A 23,453-nucleotide genomic window follows, 5' to 3' on the forward strand; every position below is an offset into this window, starting at 1 on the left:
AAGCATTCCTCCCTGATGACTTCTTCAGGATTAACTCTCCTATGTGATAAAGAGCTTTTTCTTATTTTATTTTATTAACAACCTAAGATTTTGGACTGTCAAAAACCAGGAATGTTTGGTATTTTTTTAAAGAGATTAAATTGCATTAAGAAGTGTTTGGCTGTAGACCAAGATATTACTTCTGCCATCTGCCTCTGTATTGAAATAAAACTAATCCCAGACTCTTAACTTACATTTAAGCCATTTAAACTTCTGACAGGAAGAAGCCAGGTGAAGTCTAGGACAGTGGGTTTTCACAAAACACCAGCAGCCTTAAAGCTACTTTCTGACCAAGGGCCACTGAAAGCTCCCTCCTAAGGTGTTTTTATAGTTGGAATTTTTACATTCCTAAAATATATTTAAAATATAGATTGATCCAAGGTATTAATTTTGTTAATAAAATCCAGTTTTTATTGTCATTGTTGACAGTGAGCACGGGAGGAGTTGAAAAGTAAGTGGGGCCCAAGACTGAAACAGAAGTGAAGTTGGCTCCTGCCTGTGCCATCTTTACCCTGGGTAAAGCCCTTTGTGCCACAGTAGCCTGTTTTATTTGTTGGACGGGGATAAGATACTCCTTTGTGACTCCCACAGAGCTCTGCCTGCCCATTTACCTGAATTACAGCATTTCTGCGAGTTGTGTTCTTTTCTCTCCACATAGGTAGAAGGGCTTTACTAAAAGCTGCTATAGTGCAGATTACACATGCAAGGCTATCTAGAATACAAAATCAGGTACTGATTTTCAAATTATAGCCTGAAAATGTAACTATTTCAATTTCAAATTAATTTTACCTTGTTCTTGTAAATATTAGGATTCCCATGCCTCAGTAGCTTCTTCTCACAGAGGCATCCCTGGAACCAACTCTGGAGACTCTCTGCAGTCTATTCTGCTTGTATTGCACAGGCTGCTCTTGCAGAAGAAATTGCTCCAATTTTCACCTGTTGTCTTTCATAATGTCTATGATAATCTTCTATTGCTTATCCACAACTTGTTCCAAGGACTTTGATTGTCATAAAGACATCACTGTTAATTTATTTTAGGCAGGTACAGAATATAAAAGTCAGCATTTAACTACTAAGGAAATAATGAGTTTGTTTTCTTTAACATATATATGAATAATAAATTTTTCATCTTAAGCACATACTGAGATGAATACACTTAAAATTCAGATTAGTTGTTTCCATACTTAAAGTGAAATTCTTGTTTGTAACACCTGAAAATTCCATGTTAAGGATAATTCTAGGAATATGTGAAGTTTCAGTTGTGTGTTTGCCAAATAACAGCTGGAAAATATTGTAACACTGCAATTTCTGCTTCTGGATTTTCAACTCTTAAAACATTTAATTATTAATATCCCCCTAAATTGTTTAAAACCTGAAATGTATCAAATATTAACCACTTCATAAAAATGCAGCCTAATGTTCTACTATATTTCTGAGAGTATTGATTTTTAAATACTATTCCCATGAATTTGTGGGAGTTGCAAGCTGTGCTGAAAAGCCTCTGTTCATAGGGGATCCAAATGAAACTGTAACACTTGCTTAATGGCATTTTTCCAATAGTAATGGAAAGAATACACACTACTATAAATCAATTAAACTATTGTTGAGTTGCCATTAAGATCATCTTTAATTTCTAGTAGGAGAATGTTTATAATATATGTCAATTATAGATATGTTGTGATATACTTTAGTAGCAGGTTTTTTATTTCTGGTCATTGCAGGGTTGTTTATAATTAATAGACTTTTGTCTTTTCTGGTGAAGAAATATTAAGTTTGAAAAGAAATACAATATATGTCAAATTTCCAGCTGATCCTGAAGTAACTTAATAAAAACTATAGAAAATTTCTTTCTGGCAGTGTCAAGAGAGACTATGGGAGAAGGTCCTGCAGTCCCAAGAGCACTCATAGTTACTTGGAGGGAAGGACACTCGGCATGTTGTACCCTCAAGGCCTTTACCATTTGTATGCTCAGCACTCGGTTTTGATTTAAGGATGATATTTACTGCTGGGGTGGCTCTAATAACTTCGGACTGCAATTTAAACAACTAAAAAGAAAAATACATTTCTTAGGAAGGCAAAAATAATTCTATTTTTTAATTGTCCAAAAGTGAATTAATATGAACTCTTAAGTCTCCTACCTGTCACAACTGGAATGACCAATAACAGCATCAAAAGTTAGAACATACCCGACCTGTTGCCCCTGCAGCCTTGAAACACATTCTTGAGCCTGATGCCCCTGGATCCCTGGATGTGTCCAAGGCCAGGTTGGACAGGGCTTGGAGCAGCCTGGGATAGTGGAAGGTGTCCCTGCCCATGGCGGGGGGTGGGACTGGCTGAATTTTAAGGTCCCTCCAACCCACAGCATTCCATGATTCTATGATTCCCCCAACACGAGGCACAATAACCACAGCAGAGCCTGTTGTGCTTCCCTCAGTGTGGGAATTTATAGCACTGTACTTCTCTGGAATGCTCTGTGTTAAGCATTGTCTTTTAAGAAGGGCCCAGCAGCTTCTTCCACTCCTCTGTGGAGCACTCAAGGGAAAAAACCCAATTATTAAGAGATTATTGAGCAGCTGAGGCTGAAACGAGGCCTCAGCAGGGCTCCTGTCCTGGTGAGCACAGTCATGTGAGCCTGTGGGAGAATGAAGGTCTCTTACACTCCAGGACAGTGGATCCTGCCTGCTTGGCCTCATGTTTTCCATGTTTTACTGCCTCCAAATCTCACTTTTATGTCTTCAGCTTGTTCCTGAGACTGAGATAAGTATCTGTGTGTATATATATGTATAGTTATGTGTTCTTTGTTTGTTTTCTCTCCTTTCCACATGGTTTGGGGCTCTGGATCATGTCACATGAGCAGACATTAATGAATGTGAACAAGTACCTAAACCCTGTGCACTTCACTGCACCAACACCCCCGGCAGCTTCAAGTGTTTCTGTCCACCTGGGCAACAGTTACTGGGTGATGGAAAATCTTGCGCCGGATTGGAGAGGGTGCCAAATTCGGGTGCCTATTACAGTAGCTATAACTATGCTCAATTCTCTCCTGGGAGAGACAACCAGCAACTGCAGCACTATTACAGGCACTCCTCAAATCTCTACAGCTCCTTCTCAGAGTATAGGAACAGCAGAATACCTTTCTCCAGGACTAGAAGGAACCTTAGAGAAACTTGTCCTGAAGGCTATGAGGCAAGAAATGCCAGATGTGTAGGTAAATGTCAGTCCTATCTATGCAACTCTGTTTTGGGCCTTTTCTTAGGTTACTGTATGATAATTACCAGGGACTGAGGGTTTGTGGTGCTGGGGTTGTGTTTTCTATTACCCTGGTCAATATTCAGAGGGTTCTGCATGTTCCGGTCTCTGCTGTCTTGTCTCACATTGTAGCAAAAATGTTCTCAAACATCCTTATAACCTCTTGTTTTAATTGTGCTGCTTATTACCTGTTTGCCTTTGTTATTCTCTTTCTCCTGATGACAGTAGCTCACCTTGGTGAATCTTCTCACACTCCAAAAACCACCAGTAGCCTCAGTCTAGTCACAGTGCTTCTGTCAGACTCCTGCTGGCATCAGTAATCTGTGTCAGAAAAGTTTGGAATAAACATCTTAGAATCTATCACACTGGGGCCAGTGCCAGCAGTGCCACAGGACTGTCAGTCACTGTCACACAGGCAACAGGCACAGAAGCTTTTAAATTATTTTATGTATGAAAAGGGGTTGCAGTGTAATTCAGTGAGCATGGAGAAGACATCAAACCTTGTATTTAAGCTACAGAGAGGTTTCAGTAGTCATATCCCATGTGGATTGTTAGGGTATAGGATTTTAACTGAGAGATACAGGAATACAACTGTGAGGGAAGGAAGGGTTTGTTTCAAATTTGCATCTTCATTCCAGCTTCCAGTTGGAATTTATTAATATGTCATTAATATTAATAATATTAATATTCCATGAAACTTACATTTCATTGAGTATCTAAATCTTAAAGTGATTGTTTAATATGAAAAATACCCCCAAATGATGCTTTTGTTAAAGAAAACTCTTTCAATAGGCAAACTATCAGGATTTGCTAACACACAGAGATTTGTAGTCACATCTGTTTCTCTTCTCTGCATTTTGATCTAATGCAAGCCTTGTCAGTCAGACAGAGGAGAAGCAAAGACCTTTCTTCCACTGATTTAAATATGCAAGTCTGAACTCCTGCATGAGATTACTGCTGTCTGGAACTAGGCAGAAGTTTCAAAAGCTGTTATAATAATATATACACTTTATATGTGTCTAAATCATGCTAATGTGCTTTGAAAACTTTACATAATGTGGTCTGGTACTTCTGTATTTGAGAGGGAGATTTAAAAAAAAAAAAAAAAAAAGTAGAAAGAGCATTTAGTGACAGTTTTCCCAGCTGCTGAACCTAATTCAGTCCTCTGGCACGGGCAAGGTCAGTTTAAAAGGGAAACACCTTTGCCTGAGGAGGGAGTGACTGTAAGGAAGACTCCCTCAGTGACAAGGCTTCCTCTAGTGAGATAACTAGTGTGGGCGTTCCATAAGGATGTTGCTTAACAGCTGATTGATTATCAGGCAGCTCAGATTACTTTTTGGGCAGGACTGTGTTTGTATGACCCTGGCAGTGGACACAGGTGGCACTTCCCCCTTTTTCCAAGAGCTTTGTCTCATAACTGCTCTCCTCAACTGAGATCTGTCATAGTTGCTCTTCACCAAGGGGAAGAACCCCTCAAAGCTGTCCTTAGTGCCTGCAGAGTTACAAGGAATGGCACAGATAAGGGGAGAGGAAAATCTAGTCTTAGATGTTCAACCCCATTAGAAAAGAAGATCAACAGCTCCCACCAGCTCTGTCCATACACTTGGAGTACATAAATAGGGGAAAAGTGCCTGTTCATTGCAGGCTCAGGGAATGCTGAGGTGTTGGTCCTTCTCTCCACAGACATCGATGAATGTGAGAGCAGAGATGCGTGTCAGCACGAGTGCAGGAACAGCCTGGGCAGCTTCCAGTGTGCCTGTCCCGTGGGATACCGCCTCATGCCCAACGGCAAAACCTGCCAAGGTACGGAGAGTCATCCCTACAGTGCTCAGGGGGGAGGTCTGCAAAGAAACCAGACACAAACCAGGCTCAGCACATGGCTCAGCCACCTCTCTGAATTGGCTATCTAAGAGTCAGAATGCAAAATTTCAAGTTTTTATATTCCATTCTTCACTGTTTCGTAAAACATCAGCAAACTAGACAATTGCAACTTCTAATTCTCTGCAATTCCTCTGTGACCTCAGATTACATGGGGCTCCAAGCTGCAGGGTCAAACAGAGGCACAGTCTGGGCTCTGCTCAGCCTTTACCCACTTTGGTTTTCACCCTTTAATTCTTCTACCAGCAGTTGATCCTTTGCATGTTTTTCTATTCAGATATTGATGAGTGTCTTGAAGAGAACGTAAGTTGTGGATCAAATCAGATGTGTTTCAATATGAGAGGAAGCTTCCAGTGCATAGACACCCCTTGTCCACCCAACTACCAGCGAGAGCCACATTCTGGGTATGTTTTATTCTCAGCCCCTTCTCACCTGCCCCAAGCTCAGTACCTTAATCTGTGGTTGTTAAAGAAGAAACTTCAAGTTTGCCTGACACCAGTAGGGCTCACAGTAGCTAAAGGTAAGGCATTGACATTAGAGATCAGAGTCCTGGGATGCTTTGGGTTGGAAGGGACCTTAACAGAACATCCACTTCCACCCTCTGCCCATGGGCAGGGACACCTTCCACTATCCCAGGGAGCTCCAAGCCCTGTCCAGCCTGGCCTTGGACACTTCCAGAAATGGGGGCAGCCACAATTTCTCTGTGCCACTGCCTCTACTGCCAGGGTAGAATTCCTTCCTAACATCTAATCTTAATCTTTCTAATGGCCTGACTTGACATCAGCTTCAAAGCATCAGATATATTCTTGTAGTCATGAAAATAATGCTAAGTTCCTGATAAGCTTTGTTATTTCCCTGTTATGGGAAAAAAGCCCATTCTAATATCTTTTAATCTTTCAATATCCTCAAAGAAAAATAGCTTGTTTCATAGTCAGAAACCTTGGTCAGGTCCTTTGACCTCCATTAACACTGGCAAGCTGCACTAGCAAAGATTTCATGTTTTAAATTTTGATTAATAAAAATAAATTTTATTCTGCCCTTCATTCCAAATTCTTTGTTTTATGACTGTGAAAAACGATGTTCACCTTTTGGTATAATTTTAAAATTTTAATAAAAAGATAATTAGGAGACAAAAATAAAGCAAAATGAACAAATACAGCCGGGTGCCTTAGTATTCAACTAAGAGTGCACCTTACTAACAAAGGATTGTCCTGTAAAAACACCAGTCTCTTGCATATTCATAAATTCTTATGCATGATTCAAACATTCCCTTTATGTTTTAGATGTTCCTTTGTTTAGCTTCAACTCCCTCCTCCCCAACAGATCAATCTCCTTGGCTCTGTTGAGTCTCACACTCCCTGATAACAGAGGTTCAATAAATTCCTCCCTTGGAGCTCCAGTCACTGCTGACTTCATCTGGATAAGATAATCTAAGAATGCAGGGGGCGTTTCTGAGTATCTTTTCATTCTCTGGGTTGCATGAACAAAAGTAGTCTTTATTTTAATAACATACTACAGCCTAATATATATATATATATATGTGTGTGTGTGTGTATTACACCCTCTTTCTAAGTTTTATGCAGCAAAGTTTTCCAACATTATACATATAACATTCATTTTAATATTGGTGAAAAGCCAATAATATAATATGTATCTATAACAACGGCCTAACAGACACATACCTCAAATGCTGTCCAGAACATTTTAAACAAGGTCTTCCCATTCTAATGTTTAAGACCACAGTCAGTAAAACTTACCCCATGGACGTCAGTGACATCAGTGTAGCCAACATCTTTCTGGAATGATCCTGTTGAAGCAAAAAGGGTCATTAAACTGGGCTGCAGCTCTAAAGGAACAATGAAGGATGAAGAGTGCATGAGTACTTCTAGAAAAGTTTTAATCTGCAATAGGGTAAACAGGAGAAGAATTTCTCCTCTGAAACCCAGCCCAGTACTTAAGATACTGTGCCTTCTCCCTGGGCTAAAGTCTTCTGCTTCTTCCTAGGTTCTGTCTCAAAAGCTGCCCAGCCAACGACCTGGAGTGTGACCTGAGCACCTATGCCCTGGAGTACAAGCTGCTGTCGCTGCCCTTTGGCATCGCTGCGGGGCAGGATCTGATCCGGCTGGTGGCCTACACTCACGACCAAGTCATGCACCCCAGGACCACCTTCCTGATGGCGGATGAGGACCCTGCCTTGCCGTTTGCCCTGAGGGATGAGAACTGGAAGGGGGTGGTGTTCACCACGAGGGCGCTGCGGGAGCCCCGGACATACCGCATGGGCGTGCGGGCCCTGTCCTACAGCGCTGACGGCAGTGTGGAGTACCGCACCACCTTCATCGTCTACATCGCCGTGTCTGCCTTCCCCTACTGAGTGCGGCCCTTGCAGCGAGCCCGCAGCTGAACCTCATTCCCCAGTGCCAGGGGATGCTACCGCTTCAGCCTGACTGCTGTCTGCCCCGTGCACAGAACCACCACGCTTCAGAGAGTGCTATGCTCTTTTCTCCTCCCCTGCTTCCCACAGGCTGCCTTTCCAGTACCATTGTTCCAATTCAAGAGGAAGATCCTTGGCTTTGAGTACCCGTTACCAGTTGCTTTATTTATTACACTGGAATAGTCATTTTCCACAGTATGTTCTGAAAACCAGCAGAGAAATCTGTGTAGTCAAAGCAGTAAGCAAGGAGCAGCCTCCACTGATATTAACAGAAGAAAATAAACCCACAATTTCAAGTGGTCTACATATTTTAAAGGTTGATAAGTGTTTTAAATTTTATATCTATTAGATTTTTTCCTTATCAATTACCCAATAGAATTAGGTCTGTGCTATACTATGTTGAGTGCTTGAACCCACCAAATGCCACCGTGCCCAAGGGTTGCAAATGCGGAAACAAATTACATTGAAATTTGTTTGCAGCTTACAAATCTACAAGAGAATTTGGAACTGGTACCTTTGGTTTCCATGCAGGTGGAAAGATACTGCTATTTTTTGGAAGAAAAAAACAAAGTGGCTTCTTCTACTTCACAGAGCAGGTATTTTATAACTTGTTTTTACTCTACCATTCTGGTATAGCCATTTATTCAACCCAAACCCATATTCACTGCCATGCTTCCAGCTCAGTAACTGGGGGTTTTACGCACATGGAACATTTTTCTCCAAAAGTGATGTAAGTTTGGTTCAATAATGTCAATACACTGTACACAAGTAATTTTGCCAAGATGTATTCTATTTTTATGAACATGTATATATGTGGTTTTTCCTATGTGTATTTTCTATGCAGTATCTCAAGAGTGTTTTACAGTTAAGTTTGCATAAAAGGAAAATGTCAGTACAATGAAAATAATCAAAATAAAGGTTCCTATAACCTTTGAGACTGCTGTGAGTTTTATCTTTGAAACAATTCTTCTCCATTTCTAAAGCTCTTACCCTAAGTGCCAGGGGACAATGCAGAAGATACCTTGCCCATCAAACCGGGGAGCAGCTCCAGCTCTTTCCCCTCTTCCTGGCACTCTAGGATAGTAAGAGATTATCACCAGCTTTAAAGCAGATTTTAAGCCACAGGGACAAATTGTCTCCAGTAGAATTTTGTCTCTATTATTGTATATTACTAACTAACTTTAGACATCCCCACTTGTTGTCCCCTTGTTCTTTCTTTTCTTTCCAGTGCACCAAGTGAAGTAGGCCTGCAAAACAAGGATGACTTAAAATTACTTTGCAATTGATACAAATTTATCTGAGTTACAGACTTCAAACCGAACAGGTTTGCTTCTTGGAAACCTGACTTGAATAATAAAAGCAGCTCAACAAAGACAAAGCCCATGAAAAAAGACGTGAGGGAAAGGAGAAATGAGAGTAAGTTGTAATAGGTACAGGTAATTATCTCAATGTCTTTTAAGGATGAGACTCAGACGGAAAGTGATGTCCTTAAGGGAATCTCATTCTACTCTCAGAACACAAAAATTTCCCCTCTGACATATTTTGTGAGAAGGGAAAACAGCCCCAACAGTTGACAGCCTTTAAAGGCCAATCTGACCCTAAAAGAAGTAATAGTCACTTCCTAGATGGAAGCCAAGGAGGAGCTGCTTGTCCATGTGGAAGGTGTTCCTTACCCTGAGATGATGCCAGGACAAAAGGACCGGTGAGACGTGGGTCACTGTGAGCGTGGTGGTTTGCACTCAGGAACTCGGAAGTGAAGTGGTCAGGAAAGGAAAATTTGAGCCATGGCCTTCTCTTCTTTGGACATTTTGAGCTGTGTTACAAATTTCATTTCTGCTCTATTAAAAAGATTGCAAGTATGTTAAATTAGATCTCAGAGCAACTGTACCTGCTGCTGCTTTACCTCCATAGGCTACCTGACCCTGTTGCTGACAGGCTGGAAAAGCTGCTGCTTATCATTAGTTTTCCTGGTCTAATTCGAGAGATCAGGTTAGTACATCTTTATGTGCCCACATGAACTTGGATGTTTGCTAAAGATTAAAAATCCTGCTTTCATAAATCCAAATTTTAAATACAACAAATATTCTACTGTGTTTATTACCACTTTGGATAAGGCTGCCCAAACCTTAGATGCAATTTTCAGTGGCTTGGGGCTGTACAGTCACTTTGTCCAAGCCCCTCTATTAGTCTGCAGATACTGTATTTGCACTGTTAAAGGTTCACTACCATTCCATAAAAGGCTGATATGGTCACCACATCATTTGTCACAAAACTATTTGCAGATGCCCTCCGATCACAAATAACTGACTCTCTAATAACAGCATCCTAAGAGCAATACGTGAGAATGTAAAGTTCTTATTAAAAGATACCACGCCATCAGAAAAATAATACTTAAAAAAATAAAGGGAGGTTTGAAAGAGCTGACCAGGAATGCTCCATTGCTACGTCAGGCCTGTGCTTACCTTTCTTCTGCACAAGCCTACTGTTTCCACTGCCTACTGGATTTTCTAGTGCTCCATTTTCTCCTGGCCTGTTTATCCCTGAAACGCCGTCCTGTGCCACAGGTTCCTGTCTCTGTTCCTGGCCCTCACCTCTGTGCAAACAGCAATGTTTCATTAACGACACTACCTGGATCGAACACACCCTGTGGACAATGGCAAAAGAGGGGTTTTCTCCCATAGGAAGGCATTTGTACATAGAGGTGGTTTCAGGATGATATCTGGTGGCATCCCAGCTGCTGGGCACCAGGAGGCTCACCTCCCAGTGGGCACACCTTGGAACCCAGCCACCTGCTTGCTGCAACAGTGCCCAGAGCACTCAGCCCACGCCTGTATTCCAGGAAAATATCTGCTAAACCCCAGCCTTTGCCAGAGCACAACCAGACTCATTCTTCCTCCCAAAAACAATCCTTTCTTGGTAAAGCCTAGAGGAAACTACATGTTAAATACAGCCCTTTGCAAAAACCCATGTGATTCTTTCCAAATCTAAGGTCTAGGAGAGGAGTAAGGCAGGAAAATGAGTTCAGGAATGAAACCAGGGCTGACTGGGGCCAGAAAGGCTGGAAAATTCACAACCAGCATTTCTTGAAGGTGACTGATGCCCTAATGCAAACAGTGCCGCAGCATCAGGTTTCTATATCTCACACCCACCATACAAGGCAGGTGTTCAGGAATCAGAGGCAGATAAAGAAAGTCTGTAACATCTTCTGTAGGGATCCAGCTTGCCAGCCCATGGAGAGAAAATGCACTGCGGTTTTGTTTTCCTTCACACACTGGCTGAAGTAAAAAGCTACTGCATGTAGCATGTAGTACTGCAATGAGCCTGTGCTGGATGCACAGCACTGTGGGATAAAGAGAAAACAAGTCATCAGGTGGGATGGCTGCTCAGCAAAGATCAGAGCAGCTGTGCTTGACAGGGAAATGTCCACTTCCAAGTCAGATCCAGACAGTTGGGTGTGAAACCAAGCCGGATGCTGAGTAATGCGGCCGTCATTGCCCACATCGGCGGGGCACTTACAGGCAGGACACTGCTCCTGGGGTCCAAGGGGGAGTTCTGGTGCCCTTTGACTTCAGAGGCGTTTCTAGTTCTGGCAGCTCAAATCCAAGGCTGCTGCCAATAAAAACTTGGCACAGTGCAACAGTTGAAATCCATGATTTATTTTATAAGGCTGGAATCCTAGCACTCGTCCCACAGTCGCACATGGGTGGGAGCAGAACACACAGCACTGGTTGTGGAATCCCCCTGGCCAGGGTGCAGAGGAGACACCTGGCACATTTGCAGTTACCTCTGTCAGGATATGGGATGTAAAAATGTATGTATGGTTGGGCAAGGGCTGCTGGGCAGTGCCGTGCTTTGTTTCTGTGGAGAATCCTGTGGGCAGATAAGATGCCTCCAGCCTTGTGGGCTTCAGCCTGTGCTCCAGCTTTGATTGAGCTTTGATTGAGCTTTGATTCAGCCTAAAACCAAATGGATCTCATTGCTATCACTCAGCACCACAATGTAGCCTGGAAACCTAAAGCACCTTCACCAACTTCCATTAATGCTGCAGAGTCTGAATGGCTTAAGTGCAGCTGTATTTCCTGAGGAGAAATCGGAGACATTCTCAGCTCTTGCACATGCAGAAGTTCCCCATTCATACAGAGCTGCTGCTCCACAGGGACTACAAGAACTCTTAGTGAATTACTTCATTTGCCTCTTGTAACCCTGGGCAGACTGAGAGGCACAGGCCTCTGGGTGTGAGTTGGGACAGCAAGGGAACACCAGAGTGTCAGCTGATGGCCAGAGCTAAATGGGGCCTTAGGCATCACAGCATCACACCTCCAGCAGCACTGCACTAATCATCTCAACATCCAAGCAGTACATCCAGCCAGGCACTCTGAATAAGGTTAAATGTGATCCCTAACTGGCTGCAGATTTTTATAACACATTTGCATGTCTGGACACAACACAGTTCCAGTCACTTCTCAGATCACTGGGTTCAATGTTCACATCTTCAGTGCAAAACTGGGGCCAGATTTTTCTGCTTTGATAAGTATAGTGTTAGGAAGGGAAGCAAAGGAGACTTGCTTGCAGAATAAGGCATATGGATAAAAAAAGTGCTCTTCAGTGCTAACACAGATTTAAATTATAATTTATGAATAGCTAAATACTGGGAAGCGTCACAAACATCACCAAGCCAAGGGGCTGTTCAGAATACAGAGAAAAGGTTAAGAAGTTCTCTAAGTAATGCTGTGCAAGGAGAAAAGAATCTGTTATTTTTCACTGTATGTAAACACTGCACATCTCCTGTGGTTCTGGATAGCTTAAGTAGTCTTACAATGCAGTGAGATGCAGATGGCTTCATTATTAATAGCTTCTCATTGCTAAGGACTGAGACAAGCCCCCCTCCACACCTTTTAACAGCTTACTGCACAGCAGTCACACAAATCAAGTCCTGCCCTCCTGCTCAATCACAAGAAGTGTCTCAAGGACTCCACTCATAGAGAACGCCTGAGAGGTATCAAGAGATCTGCACTGCACAGCCCATAATTCAAGCAAGACCAAACTCTTGCTATGCAAAACTGTAGCAGAACCACCAGCAAACACAAACTTGTATGTAAAAGCTTCAAAAAATGAGTGTATCTCATTTTGGGTCTCCAGCTTCAGAGACAAAGCCCACCAGCATCCCTAAAGTAAAGAATCCCATGAGTATTACTCATTACCACTTTTCCTGATAAACACATTGGTGCATAAAAAAGCCCAGTTCCAAACAGCATCAAGGTTCCTTGACAGTATTTTAGCTGCATTGTCTCTGGAATATGCTTCTGTAGCTGTAAAAAATGAGGATTGCAAATCTGGGAGAAGAATGAGTTCCCAAATACCACAGGAACAGCTGGAATGTGCCAGACCTTCACATAAAGCAGGCAAAGCAACAGGACTTCCCTATATCCAGAGAGGAAAATGCAAAGTTCTCTAGTACCACTGCATGACTGACTGAAATGGAAGAAGCAAAAAAAAACATGAGAAAAAAACCATTAAAACACACATGGAAAGGACAACAGGAGCCACAGTGATAAGCAGGGGAGGACAAAGCTTCCTTGCACCAGAACCAGACCATTTCAGCTGAGATATTCTAGCAACTCATATGCTCAACAGCTTATGGGAAAGAGATGGGCTGAAAAAATCTGCAACAAAACCATCACTTTTCAATTTCTCTTATATTTTTAAAAACGGACTTTAAATATAAACTTTGGAAATAACTCTGATTGCATCAAATTTATTCATCCTTCCTCAGCTGTGTCATCCTTCCTCATCTGTCTGCAAGCAGAATTAGCTCACCAGTATTCCCTATTTACCAATCCCTCAGGCCAGCATGCTTTTCTCAGCTGCTGTGGCCTTGTTGAAAAGGAAATATTGGTGGTTTTCTTACTGGTTGCTCTCAGTGATGCAGAGACTGATAGAGAACCTCAAGTTGGGTGTAACCCTGCAAAGCCTGTGCCAAAATATTACTGCTAACCTTTCACAGCTCATGTTTTGAAAATTTTTTGGATGCATAAACAATGTTGTCCTTTTATAGATGAGCCTGTAAGACAGAAGTGGTTTGTGTTCACCAGCCCAAATGCACAGCAAGGTGATATCATGGTGTTTTTACCACCTGTAGTACCTTTACTATAGACAGGCAAAGAGCCATCAACAATTACCAAAAAGCCACATCTAATGAAAGCCAGTTACACCCTTGCTAAAAAACTCCAACTGCCTTCAAATTGAGCACCTCAGCTTATCAAAATCTCTCTTAATCATAGAAAAGTTCTCAGCAGATACTACAGCTAATAGCAGAAACTAAGTTTTACTTAGAGCTGATGTAACCCAAATGGTCCTGATATATATTTGAAAATTATAAACAGGACAGAAGGCCCATTGCAGAATGAATTACCACAGCACATAAAAACACACCAGCAGAGCAGCTAATGGAAACAGGCTGAACTTAGCTGAGAATCAGCTTTTTGGAGAAGTAAAGCTGCTTTTTGGGCAGTGAAGTTCAGCATCACCAGATTAGCCCGTTTGTTTACAAAGCCCTTCTGGTTATCTAAATAAATCACACAGCATTGGTTTTACTCCCACCTTGAGTGCTAGAAAGGAATTAATAGAAAATAACAATCACTGAATCTCCAGCTTGAAACTGGAATTTAAACCAGGCATGGTAAAGTCTGAGACATTTTCAGGATTTAGAACTGCATGAGTAAATTGCCCATTTCCACCCATTTTTGCAGTATTCCTACAAAGTCCTTTGACCACCTAAAGGTGAGCTGAGAAAAGCACAATGGATGTTTGTTCCACTGGGCAAACCCCAAACACTCCCACTTTTCTACCATTTGTGTCTTTGAACAAATGCTTCTGATACTCAGATACACATCCTCACAACGTCTTCAAATTAGATATTTGGTCCCAATTACACTGAAGTCAAAGTCTGAGTTTTATATACCTGAGCATCAACTTCTCAGCCACCTCTCAATGACAGCAATAACCTTTCCTCTGACTACAGCAAATCCTTTCACCCCTATTCACAATAACTGTGAGTACTGCTACAAAGACTTTGATCTTGGAATACAAACACAAAGCAGCTAGTTCTTTTCTTTCAAGCCCTCTTCAGCCTGTCTTTACTCCCAGGAATCAGCCTTGCTACAATTCCAGATCTGTTTGCTCTTCCTCTCAAATTGGCCTTTTTTCACTTGGCAGGAGTTTGCTCCTTGCACAGAACAACTTCATTTTGCTCTTTCAACTCTTCCAAAGTACTCCTCTGTTGGGGTGTGATTAGAGATAAATACAGCAAAGATAGTGAAATGCATAACTATAGGAAAGGAGTCCAACAGCATTTTCTGTACAAATTATCTAAAAAATTAGTTTTGGAAGCCATTAAACACCTTCCAGTACAACATCATGTTGGTAAACAGCACTTTAATAATGATTTCCTTTATGAGAGGGATGGTTATTGAGCTGCTTTTCCCAGTTTTACCAACTCTGCCCAGATAAACTCCATTCCATTACAAAGGTGTGTGTGCTTGGATTTTAGGACCTGTTCTGCACTGTGCTCTTGGGGGAAGAACAGGGGGTTCCTCTGGCTCACAATCTTATATATTGTCTTTAAAATAATGCACTGGTACCACACCAAAACCCATGATGGAGAAATATTCTTGAACATATGAACACTGCTACCAAAAAATTGGAGTTTTAGCTGGCGGGATTGATTGGAGGAGCCCTTGTTGCTCCATGGGAGGGGACAGTGACAGAGTAGTGATGCTGAAGGAAGGACCCACTGGCATCAGAACTCTTGGACTGCAGGTGGCCCAATGAGACTTGCCATGAATATCAGATGCTGCCACCAGCACTTGCAGGTCTCAAATGCTGGTCACAGAGACAAAAATTCCCTAGGTCAGAGACATCCATGAACATGAGGGACTCAGCAGTACCAAACACCCAGGAGTCACAGAGAGACCTGTGGTATATTTAAATCAGAAAGGGCATCCACAAACACCAGGTCATGTTTACATCATGGATGTATGGATTTAGTTCAAGTGAGAGCTGTCACTAATTCCTGACAACATCCTGAGCAGGTACTTAGGGTACATGAGCACTTACCAACACACCCTCAAGCCCACAGCACACTGGGACAACTTCAAAACAGAAACCAGAATTTAAGTCCATATTTGCTGTGACAGTGGATGGGTATTTTTTGTAAATATAATTGGGATTTCATTTATTTGTTTTGGTTTTTCTTAAGATAACAAAACATAGAGCATCAAAAAGCTCTGCTACTTAGCAAGCAAGCCTGCAGGTATAGCTCTGAGCTTAGTTCTGAACTTCTGGGATGAAATTCTATTTTCTTCACTATTGTCTCCAGCACAAAAGGAATATGTAATTGTAGTGTTTATGAGACCATTTGCATAAATAAGATTGTATTAATTAGCTTAATCAAATTAATTAATTAATAAAATGAGAGTTCATGTTCTCACACTGAGATGGAAAAAGCTCCATATGGATAGCTGAACAAAGCATTGCCCAGATGCTATGCATTCTTATTTTTTATTAGTTATTATACAATTTTACCTGGAGTATTATGTCCCCATATTCCAAGTGAGCTGTAGATCCCCTTTGAGAGAGACTGACATGAAAAATAACCATTGCTATTGCCTGAATGGCCACAGGTTAGATACTGCTCTTTGATTGATAGATGTTCTCAGAAGACTGAGATTTTAGATTAAATCTGTTGTATTTTAACAACAAAAAATCAAATATTTTGAGAGTTATAATTTTTGTGCCTATAGCAGAACCGATATATCAGTTATTCAGTCAGTTTCTACTCCAGTTTTCCATAGACAGATTCTGTAAGTAATAATAATAATGTAAGTAATAATAATAATCTATCTTTGCATTTACCTATTATGCAATGGTTGTTTATTTTTAAGATGTGCTGGTCCTGCATTAAATACACTAACTTTAATAAGATGAGCAACAGTACTTGTAAATCAGAACATCTGGAAATGCCTGCAATCTGCCAGACAGTCTTGTGCAAGAGCAATCACTCCAAAGAAATGTTATTTGCAGTGCTCTTTAATATTATGCCAGATAAATTGATTATAAAAATGTAAAAAGCCTAAAACGATGAGAGTATCATATCCCTGAAATCATCACCAAGGATCCATATTTTCTGAAGTTCACATATGAATCACAGGCAAACTACTGTCCTGGCAGGACCCAAAGGTCCCAGAAGGGGAACATGCATGATGTTCACAAGGGGAAAAAAAGGAAAGAGAAAAATGAAGCAAAACTCACAGATCATCACGTTCTATGGACAGCTTACTTGTTCAAGGAAGTGTTCATAGATTAACTGAGACAAATAAAGGTGATACTTTGGAATTAAACTGCTTTCATTAACAAATGCTAACTTGGAATGACTTCAAAAGAACATCATCATGATCTTATTTATCACTAGTCCAATACCAATATTTCCTTTCATTAGGAGATAAGTTATAAGGTTATAAGGAGGAACTAATGGCAAATATCTACACTTTCTCACTCTTCACAATTTAATAATGTGATTTTGTTACAAACTAGGCAAGCTTTTAAATTATCTTGTATTAACTTAGTGTTTCAGAGAGATCATCTTTGTCATTGAGAACGTAAGTTTAAATTTTAGATTTGGTTTCAAAGCTGGGTTGAAAAGCAAACCAATACGGTGATCAAAATGCTTTAACGGCAACTACAGTTATCTACTTAAATATTGTTTCTGAAACTAAAAACACCCAAAACAAACCAACGCTTGGGTAACTCTGTTGAGCAGCAGCAGTGAATATTATTCACAATTTTATACACAGAAAGCTTCAGATGGTACACACCTTATCTTTTACAACTACTGGAGTGATTTTCCTGACTTTTATTCTTGTCAAAATCTGCTAATTTTCACAATTAGCAAGAGAAACCAATAATTGAATGACAGAGCTCACAGACATGGAAGGACAAATTTCAAAAGGGTGACTGAGGCATTCTCCCCTCTCACCCCAAGCCACTGAGAAAGCAGAAATTACCCTAGCAGAGGAGGGACTGAAGTAAAATACTGGGGCCATTGGCAGTTGCTCTGCAGCACCGGGAAGCTGGGAAATTAGTGTTGTTACCCATCTATTAATTATGAAATGGCAAGGTTTTACTAGCTGCCCAAAGAAGACTTTAACAGACGGCTGTGATAGACGACTTAGTAAATGGAAATACATCAGATCTGTTTATAGTGAAGTAATGTCTCCAAAACAACTATCACTGCTGTACTGTCTTACAGCAAAAGCTTTCCAAAATCACCTCAGGTTCCTGCTACAGCCGCACTGCACTCTTACAGCAATGCAGATTGAGAGGGCAGCCAGGGAGGGACACTGGGAAGGAACTCCTGGCACCAAGATCCTTCTCCTACCTGGCTGAAAATAGCATCCAACTCCATCTTAAAAGTCATTTGGCCAGCAGGCTGTTCCCAAGTCTCAGTGACATAATGCTTAAGAACCTTGCTCTAACATCCTGCAGTCTTACATACAAAGTGTTAAAATGATTGGACTTTGGCTGGTGTTGCTAAAGTTTTTATTAAATTAAAGGTTCAAATAATCCTCTTCTTCTCGGTCCCCCAGATTCCTATTGCCTGGAGGTATTTATGCACAGAAATCAAAGCCCTTCTTTGCTAGAATTAACAAGCTAAACTCCTCTATGCTTTCCTCTCGCATCTTTCCATTACTTTATTTATTATTGCAGCCTCTTCTCATTTGTCTTACTTTCAGTACCTTGTGCTCATGCAGTCAAAGCTGCTCACAGTATCCCATATCAGTCTAAAAATAATAACCATGCCCCATGTCTGCTTTCACTGAATCCAGGCCCCTGAATTTCTGAACTGTGTGGGTCTAAATGTCACCAGAAGAGTCTGAACAGCATGTCACAATAATGGGGCAATTTTATCTGGCCACAGTGAAGTTCACTGAGTAACCCATGCCCTTAGGAGCAGAGCACCAGGGCGTTGCCATGAGGTAATGCAGAGTCATCAGCCCCAGCCAGAGCCCTGGAACAGAATGTTATGAACATAACATCAACCTGAAAATGGTGCCAAACTTCTGCAATCCTTGCAAATTCCACAGCCATCTTCCCCATCCCCCAGGGTTCCCAAAGACAAAAACACTTAAGCCTATCTACTGGCCGGGAGGACTGTTCCTGGCCCCTCCATGAGTGAGTATTCCAGGCAGTGCCTGCTGCCTACGGCCTGCTAGCTGCTCACTGATGTCAAATCCTCCTTCTGCTCTCACATCCTGTGTCTGCAGCCCAGCCCATTCCCATCAATGCCCCACTGGCCAAACAAATCAGCACATCATCTCCACCAACACTGAGGGACTCATTGAGCACCCAGAGCCTCTCAGTCTCTGCTTACGCCTTCCAGCATCTCCTTGACCTCCACTGCCAAGGTTCAACTTGCCTCCTGCTAAGTTATCCTTAATGCCATATTTAAAATGTGCCCAAACTGGCCCCATTTCTCACTGAATCTAATAATGCAGCTGGTTGAAACACAAGACCACACCTGGCACAGTGCACCCTCTAGTCACCTTGTATTTCAGTAAACTTGAGGTGAAACAAAAGGGCTCATCCCATATGGACACCACCTACAAACCAGGATAGTCCAATAACAGTGCCCGTCTGTCCTTCATGTTTTCCACATCAGGAATACTGCAAAGAAACACCATAACCATCTCAGCAAAGCCTTAAGACAATATTCAGGATTTGTACATATTCTGAAACCACTGTGAAACTCCTGGGAATTTGAAAGCATCCTAAGGTATAAAATTTATTATACGCAGATGGGAAAAAATGCTTGGATGTTTTGTGGCTTTTCAGTTAGAGGTAATAGGCTGGAATACATTCCAATAATATCTATTATTTTATGTATATATTTTACTGACGAATTACTAATTTAGGAAATTTTCCTAGTTAAACAATCCTTTCTTAGGATCATATAAGTAACTACTTCTTAGAATGTTCTAAAGGAAATATTTATCATCACATTTATAAAGTACTGCAAATAACTGAGTTTTCCTGATTGGACTTCACTCTGGGCAAAATAAGCACAATTAAAATTCAAGCTTCATCAGAGCTTGGTATAGGCATGGAAAAATATATTATCTGTGTTCTTATTTCAGAAATAAACCACTTTAACCTAGCCTATGCTCACAGCTCTAGTATTTATATATAAAAATTACTGTAATGCATTAAAAGTAAACCTCAAATGGATTTGGAATTTTAAATACTTATATCTGATATCAGAAAAGCTTTGCTTATAAAACTAATTTTACTTAAGACAAAGCCACACATTTCTCTTTCTCTAGGCTAAATGGAACTAAAACTATTCATAGAAACAAGACTGTATCACATTAACCCAGCTGAAAAGCTCAAAGATGCCCAAAACATGAGAAGCACCTTTTCTCTATTTATAATATAGACCTTCTTCGTTTAAACTCATCTCATACTTTCACATGAAAACAGATTTATTAAGATACAGTGTCTTCACAGGAACTCTTTATCTGCAAATAAAAGTTGCATCTTTTTGGACATTCTGAAATTAATTTCCTAGAATTTGACAGACAGCCTGCAGTCCCACTGCTTTACCTTCTCCATCCTTAAACCTTTGCTAGCAATTCTTCTTCTAGTAGATGTCCACTTTATAGATTCTAAGGATCATTTTGAAAATATGGCGTTCATATCACAGTTACATCAAATTAGTTTAAGAGTTACGCTAAACACTTAGAAGGACTTGCTGTTCTCCTGAACACACTGGTGAGTTTGGAGCATATCCTTAGTTGAAATGTAGGCTTAATTCTTGAAGAATTAAGGAAAAAAATATTAATTACAACATCAAGAGATCTGAATTTCCACTGAGCTTGGCATGAAAGGCTGAGCAAGACGCTTCCCTTTCCAGCTCCTTTTCCTTTTAGTGTATTCAGGACAACCAAGAAGCCGTGATGAGGTACCAGGAAAGGGTCATTGTAGGATCTTTCTTTGGGCTGTTCTTCCTCACGTGGCCCCCGCATTCATCTGAGAGTTCATTTTCACTGCTATTTCACATCACAGAGTAGTCACTAAGCTCCTATGGGATTGGCTTTGGCATGCTGTTACACTGAGCTTTCCCATAAATTGCGTCTTTCCATCCTGCTCACTTCTCATGTCCTGCATTGAAACAGCAGCAAGAATTCAGCTGAATCATTTACTAAAACACAGGCAGAGCAGGGGCTCTAATGTTCATTGTCAGTATTTTGGTACATGCACCTCCACCCCATACCTTAGGTTTTCACTTCCCAGAAGAAAAGGAAGCAATTGGCAATGTCATTTCATTACTAACAGGATTACTGGAAGGCCATGCTTTCAAGCAGCAGTTATCGTATATTATCACAGTTATGCAAATTCTTTTCTTTCTAGTCTGATTGAGCCTATATGATACTTGTTTCTCAGGCACAGCAACCATAAACACAGGATATATTATTTTCTCCTGTAAGAATATGCTCATGTCAACCCATATTCTTTACCAGCATCCCTTGGATTTTCTCTTATTTTCTGAAAATTAACTTTTAGCAAAGCACGTTGCCAATACCCTGAACTCAATCTTTCAAGAATAGGATTGTCTTAAGGGTGGTGTATTATAATTTTCATCTTCAAACCAACTGCTTCAGTCACATAAACATTATTCATGCTGAAGTGAATGAAAGAAGGCTGCCTGTAAAAAGTCCCATCCTCCAGATACATCTCTGATGATGTACTGAAACAAGATAGGTGCTGAGGGAAAGGACTTTTCTTGTTTGGTCTGCAAAGCACTTTCTTTTTCCTTTGGAAAAAGAGAAGCTTGTAAGGATGACCTGATACTGCCTTTAAACTTGTTCTTCTAGTGTGTCCTTTACAAATGCACCTTTCTTTTTGTGTCGGAATCTGACATCCAAAGCCTGTTCTAATCTTTTGGGACGGGAGTTAAAAAAAAAAAAAAAAAAAAAAGTTCCTTCCCGCTTTCTGTGCTAGAAAGGGAATTCAAAGTCCAGCTGAGGGAAATAGTTTTTCTTCAAACTAGGCTTTTATTGCAGGTAGGTATTATCTACAAAACTGTCAGCACATCAGAGAGTGATGCAAACTGCTTGTTTCTCTTCCAGAAAGATTTTCTTTTCCTTGCAGTCCTCGTTACAGCTCAGAGTCCCTCAAAAAGTTGAGTTAAAGAGCTATCAGCACAGAGAACACTGTGACAGAAACAGAGCAGACCATGTTTGGTGACACCAATTCAGTCTCAGGTGCCAGTTACAGAAAATATAGGAAACTGTTGCCAAACTTTGGTATTCATTTTCCCTTGACAGTGATGCCAATCAAGGTACAAAGCCTGTCAGATGCACCTGCTCTCCCATGCTGTGCCTTGGGGAAGAGAAAGATGTCTTTTCCTGTTCCTGACTGGTGATTAAACATTCCAGAGCACGGCAGTTCATAGCCCACATTCTTTTCCTAGACATGCATCACATTCATATATTCTATATGGAGGTGAATGAGCTGGGATGGAGAGATGCTTATGTTTTATCTTTCTGGGAACATTACAAGGATTTTCTCCCTGTTATTAAGGCAACAGTCTGTGCTGGGTTTAGTCTAAGCCCTGTTAGGATAAGTAATGCCAATAGCAGCAATCAATAAAATGGGTTTCTGGCACTATAGTTTCCCAAATGTTAAACCAGACTTTAACATACCCATCTATGCAGTAAAAAATATTACATATTTAAATGTCACATACTTACAGCCAAAGGTTGACATCAGTACAAATTATAGCTCTGTAAAGTACACCAGAAAACCAGTTCTGGGAATTCAGACTTTCTAAACACAAAGGCAATCCCCAATTAAAACCTAGACACGTCAACAGTCAAAAATCTATACCACAGACAGCACCAAATTTCGTAATCCTAATTTTAAATCCTCTAACCCTGGTTTTAAGTACCAGATTAGATTTCTCCTAACTCTAGTCCTATCTCTTCAATCCCCTGATAATGTACATATTGATGTACTGAATTGTTAAATCCAGTCTTCCTTATAGGCAGAGATTAGTCCATCTATAAAAGTAAAATGGTTGTGGGTCATGTCTGCTGATATTTTTTGGGCTGTAGAAGCCTAAATATTGACTCCAACCCACATCCTTAGGCTAACCTCAGCAATAAGGCAAATCCTTACAGTAACATATGAAGCAACTGAAACACACAAATCTCTGAAATTTAGACCAAAACTGAAATATATAAATTAAACTTTAATGAAATACACTGAAATGCTATTACTAAACATATACTGAATGCTAGCCATAAATGTAAGTATCATGAAGACATGTCATGGGGTGACTTTATTATGCTTGTATCCCCAGTTGTCTCTTCTGTTTATGCTGGATATTAAGTTCTGCACCCTTAACACTGGTTCCAAGAGCCAAGTGGGGAAGAAGCAGCGTGCAGTTTGTTTTCAGAAACTGCACTCACTGCCCCACATGCTGCTCTGGACTGTGTTGTCTGCAGCACAGACAGACAGTGGGACAGAGCTCTACTTTGCTTTTTGTTAGTTTTCAGCTAGCTGAGGCAGAGAAGTTCCCCAGACTGTTTTTATCCTTTTTCTTGGATCTGTTCAAACCTGCTGTGGACTGAAACCCCAGCCAAACCCCGGGAGCTCACGCCTGTGGCCCACCGGGGCCTGGGCCTCGGCACTTTCCAGCACCAGAGGGACTGAGACTGAGCGAGCCCAGCTACACCCCATGACAAGGACTTTTCTAGATTTGCCATCTCCTCGAACAGCAAGAGGTTTTATTGTTTAA

General features: G+C 41.0%; 1 protein-coding gene and 1 long non-coding RNA gene across 2 annotated transcripts in view; one reads left to right on the forward strand and one right to left on the reverse strand.

Moving 5' to 3' along the window:
* The window catches only part of HMCN1 (hemicentin 1), a 172,970-nt gene extending 164,438 nt beyond the window's left edge, over nucleotides 1-8,532 (forward strand). Inside the window, exons 104-107 of the mRNA XM_023931592.2 lie at nucleotides 2,897-3,247; nucleotides 4,972-5,091; nucleotides 5,444-5,570; nucleotides 7,171-8,532. Coding sequence (XP_023787360.2) covers nucleotides 2,897-3,247; nucleotides 4,972-5,091; nucleotides 5,444-5,570; nucleotides 7,171-7,537 — 965 coding nt within the window. The 3' untranslated portion in view covers nucleotides 7,538-8,532. The remainder of the gene's footprint in view (nucleotides 1-2,896; nucleotides 3,248-4,971; nucleotides 5,092-5,443; nucleotides 5,571-7,170) is intronic.
* The window catches only part of LOC111932531 (uncharacterized), a 29,979-nt gene that overhangs the window by 2,913 nt on the left and 3,613 nt on the right, over nucleotides 1-23,453 (reverse strand). The window contains exons 3-6 of the long non-coding RNA XR_015274077.1: nucleotides 9,271-9,435; nucleotides 6,924-6,973; nucleotides 4,920-5,129; nucleotides 3,477-3,609 (exon numbers count right to left, since the gene is read on the reverse strand). This is a non-coding gene — a long non-coding RNA (uncharacterized LOC111932531). The remainder of the gene's footprint in view (nucleotides 1-3,476; nucleotides 3,610-4,919; nucleotides 5,130-6,923; nucleotides 6,974-9,270; nucleotides 9,436-23,453) is intronic.

The sequence above is a fragment of the Cyanistes caeruleus genome, chromosome 9 (genome assembly GCF_971803275.1).
Source record: "Cyanistes caeruleus chromosome 9, bCyaCae1.hap1.1, whole genome shotgun sequence".
Lineage (NCBI taxonomy): Eukaryota > Metazoa > Chordata > Aves > Passeriformes > Paridae > Cyanistes > Cyanistes caeruleus.